Genomic DNA, 7942 nt, shown 5'->3' with positions numbered 1-7942 from the left:
TATAATAATAATATAGTATATAGTAATAATATAGTATATAATAATAATATAGTATATAATGATAATATAGTATATAATAATAATATAGTATATAATAATATAGTATATAATAATAATATAGTATATAGTAATAATATAGTATATAATAATAATATAGTATATAATGATAATATAGTATATAATAATAATATAGTGTATAATAATAATATAGTATATAATGATAATACAGTATATAATAATAATATAGTATATAATAATAATATAGTATATAATAATATAGTATATAATAATAATACGGTATATAATAATAATATAGTATATAATAATAATATAGTATATAATAATAATATAGTATGTAATAATAATATAGTATATAATAATAATATAGTATATAATAATAATATGGTATATAATAACAATATAGTATATAATAATAATATAGTATATAATAATAATATAGTATGTAATAATATAGTATATAATAATAATAATATAGTATATAATAATAATATAGTATATAATAATAATAATATAGTATGTAATAATAATACAGTATATAATAATAATATAGAATATAATAATAATATAGGATATAATAATAATATAGTATGTAATAATAATACAGTATATAATAATAATATAGTATATAATAATAATATAGGATATAATAATAATATAGTATATAATAATAATATAGGATATAATAATAATATAGTATATAATAATAATATAGTATATAATAATAATATAGTATGTAATAATAATACAGTATATAATAATATAGGATATAATAATAATATAGTATATAATAATAATATAGGATATAATAATAATACAGTATATAATAATAATATAGTATATAATAATAATATAGTATGTAATAATAATACTGTATATAATAATAATATAGTATGTAATAATAATACAGTATATAATAATGATATAGGATATAATAATAATATAGTATATAATAATAATACAGTATATAATAATAATATAGTATATAATAATAATATAGTATGTAATAATAATACAGTATATAATAATAATATAGTATATAATAATAATATAGTATGTAATAATAATACAGTATATAATAATGATATAGGATATAATAATATAGTATGTAATGATAATATAGTATGTAATAATAATACAGTATATAATAATGATATAGGATATAATAATATAGTATATAATAATAATACAGTATATAATAATGATATAGGATATAATAATAATAATATAGTATATAATAATAATATAGTATATAATAATAATATAGTATATAATGATAATATAGTATATAATAATAATATAGTATATAATGATAATATAGTATATAATAATAATATAGTATATAATAATAATATAGTATATAATAATAATATAGTATGTAATAATAATATAGTATATAATAATAATAAAGTATATAATGATAATATAGTATGTAATAATAATATAGTATATAATGATAATATAGTATATAATAATAATATAGTATATAATAATAATAATATAGTATATAATAATAATAAAGTATATAATGATAATATAGTATGTAATAATAATATAGGATATAATAATAATATAGTATATAATGATAATATAGTATATAATAATAATATAGTATATAATGATAATATAGTATATAATGATAATATAGTATGTAATAATAATATAGTATATAATAATAATATAGTATATGATAATAATATAGTATGTAATAATAATATAGTATATAATAATAATATAGTATAGAATAATAATATAGTATGTAATAATAATACAGTATATAATAATAATATAGTATAAAATAATAATATAGTATATAATAATAATACAGTATATAATAATGATATAGGATATAATAATAATATAGTATATAATAATAATACAGTATATAATGATAATATAGTATGTAATAATAATACAGTATATAATAATTTTATAGGATATAATAATAATAATATAGGATATAATAATAATAATATAGTATATAATAATAATAATAATATAGTATATAATAATAATATAGTATATAATAATAATATAGTATATAATGATAATATAGTATATAATAATAATATAGTATATAATGATAATATAGTATATAATAATAATATAGTATATAATAATAATATAGTATATAATAATAATATAGTATATAATGATAATATAGTATATAATAATAATATAGTATATAATAATAATATAGTATATAATGATATAGTATATATTGATAATATAGTATATAATAATAATATAGTATATAATAATAATATAGTATATAATAATAATAAAGTATATAATGATAATATAGTATATAATAATAATACAGTATATAATAATAATATAGTATATAATAATAATATAGTATGTAATAATAATATAGGATATAATAATAATATAGTATGTAATAATAACATAGTATATAATAATAATATAGTATATGATAATAATATAGTATGTAATAATAATATAGTATATAATAATAATATAGTATATAATAATAATATAGTATGTAATAATAATACAGTATATAATAATAATATAGTATATAATAATAATATAGTATATAATAATAATATAGTATATAATAATAATATAGTATGTAATAATAATACAGTATATAATAATAATATAGTATATAATAATAATATAGTATAAAATAATAATATAGTATGTAATAATAATACAATATATATTAATAATATAGTATATAATAATAATATAGTATATAATAATAATATTGGATATAATAATAATATAGTATATAATGATAATATAGTATATAATAATAATATAGTATATAATAATAATACAGTATATAATAATAATATAGTATATAATGATAATATAGTATATAATAATAATATAGTATATAATAATAATATAGTATATAATAATAATATAGTATATAATAATAATATAGTATGTAATAATAATATAGTATATATAATAATATAGTATATAATAATAATATAGTATATAATAATAATATAGTATATAATAATAATATAGTATGTAATAATAATATAGTATATATAATAATATAGTATATAATGATAATATAGTATATAATAATAATATAGTATGTAATAATAATATAGTATATAATAATAATATAGTATATAATAATAATATAGTATGTAATAATAATATAGTATATATAATAATATAGTATATAATGATAATATAGTATATAATAATAATATAGTATGTAATAATAATATAGTATGTAATAATAATACAGTATATAATAATAATATAGTATATAATAATAATAATAATAATATAGTATATAATAATAATATAGTATGTAATAATAATACAGTATATAATAATAATATAGGATATAATAATAATATAGTATGTAATAATAATACAGTATATAATAATAATATAGGATATAATAATAATATAGTATATAATGATAATATAGTATGTAATAATAATACAGTATATAATAATGATATAGGATATAATAATAATATAGTATATAATGATAATATAGTATGTAATAATAATACAGTATATAATAATGATATAGGATATAATAATAATAATATAGGATATAATAATAATATAGGATATAATAATAATAATATAGGATATAATAATAATAATATAGGATATAATAATAATATAGTATATAATGATAATATAGTATGTAATAATAATACAGTATATAATAATGATATAGGATATAATAATAATATAGTATATAATGATAATATAGTATGTAATAATAATACAGTATATAATAATGATATAGGATATAATAATAATAATATAGGATATAATAATAATATAGGATATAATAATAATAATATAGGATATAATAATAATAATATAGGATATAATAATAATATAGTATATAATGATAATATAGTATGTAATAATAATACAGTATATAATAATGATATAGGATATAATAATGATATAGGATATAATAATAATATAGTATATAATGATAATATAGTATGTAATAATAATACAGTATATAATAATGATGTAGGATATAATAATAATAATATAGGATATAATAATAATATAGGATATAATAATAATAATATAGGATATAATAATAATATAGTATATAATGATAATATAGTATGTAATAATAATACAGTATATAATAATGATATAGGATATAATAATAATATAGTATGTAATAATAATACAGTATATAATAATGATATAGGATATAATAATAATATAGTATATAATGATAATATAGTATGTAATAATAATATAGTATATAATAATAATATAGGATATAATAATAATAATATAGGATATAATAATAATATAGGATATAATAATAATATAGTATATAATAATAATATAGTATGAAATAATAATACAGTATATAATAATAATATAGTATATAATAATAATATAGTATATAATAATATAGTATATAATAATATAGTATATAATGATAATATAGTATATAATAATGATATAGTATATAATAATAATATAGTATATAATCATAATATAGTATATAATAATAATATAGTATACAATAATAATAATAATATAGTATATAATAATAATATAATATATAATAATCATATAGTATATAATGATAATATAGTATATAATGATAATATAGTATATAATAATAATATAGTATACAATAATAATATATTTCTACCATGGAGCTACATTGGTCCATCTGAGAAAATGACCGTCAAACTGAAGAACCTGAAGGTGACCTATTGTACATGTTTTGAGAGGGAGCTCCTCCTCACTAACCCCTGCGCCTCTGAGGGGCCGACTTCACTCAGGTTCCTCTGAGTCTGATCCGTGTGAACCTGAGGGAAGGGCATCTGAGGCATTTCCAGTAAAGCACAGGGCTGTGATTGGCCGGGAGCAGGGCAGTGGGCGGGACTTCTGTCAGTATAAAAGCCACGGTCGGAGGCAGAGAGAGAGAGAGAATAACGTGCCTGACTCTGAGGGACTTTAGCCCTGGGTTTGGTCTGACAGGCTCCACTCACAGACGGGTCAGGGGTAAGTCCTGGAACACTTTTATTTATATCTTTATATCTTTATATCTTTATGTGTTTATATATTTCTGTGTTTATATCTTTATGTGTTTATATCTTTATAATATATATATAATAATATAATCTGGGAAAGAAACAGAAACACCAGAGCTTTGTACAGTCGGACTAATGACAGATCACACAGGTCAGTACTACAGCAGTACTTGTTTACTGTTTTGGTGAATGAGCTCAGGCGTCACTGCTCCGTCTCTGTGCACTTTGTGAACATTGGTTTATTTATTGGTTTATTTATTGGTTTATTTATTGGTTTATTTATTGGTTTATTTCTGACAGAACATGTTAATGAACATAAATGTGTCTCATGCATGTAAACGAGCCACACTGGGTTGTTGCCTTGGGCTCATTTCCATCCGTTGTCCCCCATGCATTCACCCTGGCCTATTGTACATGTTTTAGTGGTAGAGGAAACCGGAGTACCTGGAGGAAACCTACGCAGACACGAGGAGAACATGTAAACTCCAAAAGGCCCCGTCCAGGAGGGAGTCGAACCCGGGACCTTCTGGCTGTGAAGCACGAGTGCTACTCTGTTATTATTCATTTAAACATGAATCTTCTGAGCCCTGACACTGACTGACTCTGAGGAAACGTCTATTTTCAAAGAAATGTAGATTTAAGTTTTTAATAACTTTTAAGATCAGAATATTTCATGTTTTAAAGCCTTGTGGAAACCCTGTACCGGAGCCGAAGCCGATACAAGATCTATGTTCACAAACCTGACATTTATTTATTTATTTAATTATTTCTTCTTTATGAAACAGTCACATGACCTCAGGTCATCCGTGCTGAGAGATGTGGAAAAGTCCAGGAGTTACAGAGTCCTGTTACCGTAGTTACCACATGACTGAGTGTTTACAAAGTCATCACAGCTGTTTACACACAAACACACACACACACACACACACACGTACGCACGCACGCACACACACACACACACACACACACACACACACACACACGGGGGCTCTTTGTGCTCAGTTTTTGTGGCTCAGCTTCAGCAGAAACGAAACCTGCTCTGATCAAACGTTCATGACGGAGAACCTCGTCCTCCTGAACTTTGGGGTCTGGAAACCTTCATGTTTATGTGAGAGAACAGAAGTAACACCTGTGGTTCCTGTGGTTCTAACCTCCTCTTGCTCTGACAGACGCGGCGCCCCGTGGTTCGGCAGTTCCTGGAGGTTCCTGGAGTTTCTTACTGGTTCCTGGTAGTCACTAAAGGTTCTCAGTGATACCTGGAGGTTCCTGGAGGTTTTGGAAGATTCCTGGAGGTTCTTGCTGCTGGAAGTTACTAAAGGTTCCCGGTGATACCTGGAGATACTTGGAGGTTCGAGGCGGTTCCTGCAGGTTCCTGGACGTTCCTGGAGGTTCCGGCAGGTTCTTGGAGGTTCCTGCAGGTTCTTGCTGCTGGAGTCACTAAAGGTTCCCGGTGATTCCTGGACATTCCTGCCGGTTCCTCTCCTCGGTGGCTCCTCCTCCTCTCCTCGGTGGCTCCTCCTCTCCCCGGTGGCTCCTCCTCCTCTCCTCGGTGGCTCCTCCTCTCCTCTCTGGCTCCTCCTCTCCGCGATGGCGACGGCCAGCGCCCACCTGATGCTGGAGGAGTTCCCTCAGCAGCTGCCCGTGCCCAAAGCGCCGGCGCGGGGGCGGAGCCGGCAGCGGCGCCCCCGCGAGGCGCGCTTTAAGACGCAGCCCGTGACCTTCGCCGAGATCGCCGAGGTCGAGGAGGAAGGAGCCAACGCCGTGGACGAGGAGCGCGCCAAACGCTCCTTCCTCCAGAGCCTGGAGAACCTGCGGCGGAGCACCCAGAACCTGCAGGTGCACGCCCCCGGGACCCACGTGCACGCCCCCGGGACCCACGTGCACGCCCCCGGGACCCACGTGCACAGAGGAACACAGACCTGTCACCCGGACTCCAGCGACTCCGACTCCACGCACTGACGGGACTTTCACTGTGACTCTTTAAAGACTTCACTTTGCCCACGTACGCACCCGCTTTAACCTCTTCACTCCCGCCTGAACCGAGAGCGTTTTCTCCAGTTCAGCTTTACCCAAATCCTGTAGGCCAGTGTAACGCCTCATTTGAAAGCTAAGACCTACAAAAGTCATCTAAATGGATCTTTTTCCTCACGTCATCAGATTTTATTCTATCTTTTTTTTTTGGGGGGGGGGGTTTCAACTCATTTTTGTAACTTTATTGTAATTTTTTTGTCACATCTTCATTGTTTTCGTCTCAGTTTTGTTGCTATTTTCACACCTTTTTTCCAGAAGCTTTTGACCTTCAGAAGAATCCTCGTGTAAAAGTACTTTTATTAATACTTCAGTTTGTTAATACTGCAGTTTTTGATCTGCTGACGACGACGACATGTTAGAGTGTCTCAGACGAACTAAACTAGTTCTCCGGCGAGTCTCCGGTTAGTCTCCGGTGAGTCTCCGGTTAGTCTCCGGCGAGTCTCCGGTTAGTCTCCGGTGAGTCTCCGGTGAGTCTCCGGTTAGTCTCCAGTGAGTCTCCGGTGAGTCTCCGCTGAGTCTCCGGTTAGTCTCCGGTTAGTCTCCGGTTAGTCTCCACTGAGTCTCCGGTTAGTCTCCGGTGAGTCTCCGGTGAGTCTCCGGTTAGTCTCCGGTTAGTCTCCACTGAGTCTCCGCTGAGTCTCCGGTTAGTCTCCGGTGAGTCTCCGGTGAGTCTCCGGTTAGTCTCCGGTTAGTCTCCACTGAGTCTCCGGTTAGTCTCCGGTGAGTCTCCGGTGAGTCTCCGGTTAGTCTCCGGTTAGTCTCCACTGAGTCTCCGGTGAGTCTCCGCTGAGTCTCCGGTGAGTCTCCGCTGAGTCTCCGGTTAGTCTCCACTGAGTCTCCGGTGAGTCTCCGCTGAGTCT

General features: G+C 26.3%; 1 protein-coding gene across 1 annotated transcript; it reads left to right on the top strand.

Moving 5' to 3' along the window:
* Window positions 1–6629: 6629 nt before the first annotated feature.
* Window positions 6630–7010, top strand: cUnh11orf96 (chromosome Un C11orf96 homolog; the record flags this gene model as incomplete). The annotated part of the gene is made up of 1 exon (XM_079583208.1): window positions 6630–7010. The coding sequence occupies exon 1, from the start codon at window positions 6639–6641 to the stop codon at window positions 7008–7010; it is 372 nt and encodes a 123-aa protein (XP_079439334.1). The 5' UTR covers window positions 6630–6638.
* Between the last annotated feature and the right edge of the window lie 932 nt (window positions 7011–7942).

This window comes from Gobius niger (genome assembly GCF_951799975.1).
Source record: "Gobius niger genome assembly, contig: SCAFFOLD_132, whole genome shotgun sequence".
NCBI lineage: Eukaryota > Metazoa > Chordata > Actinopteri > Gobiiformes > Gobiidae > Gobius > Gobius niger.
The sequence above is the reverse complement of the archived record's forward strand: the minus strand, read 5'-3'. Positions and strand labels throughout refer to the sequence as shown.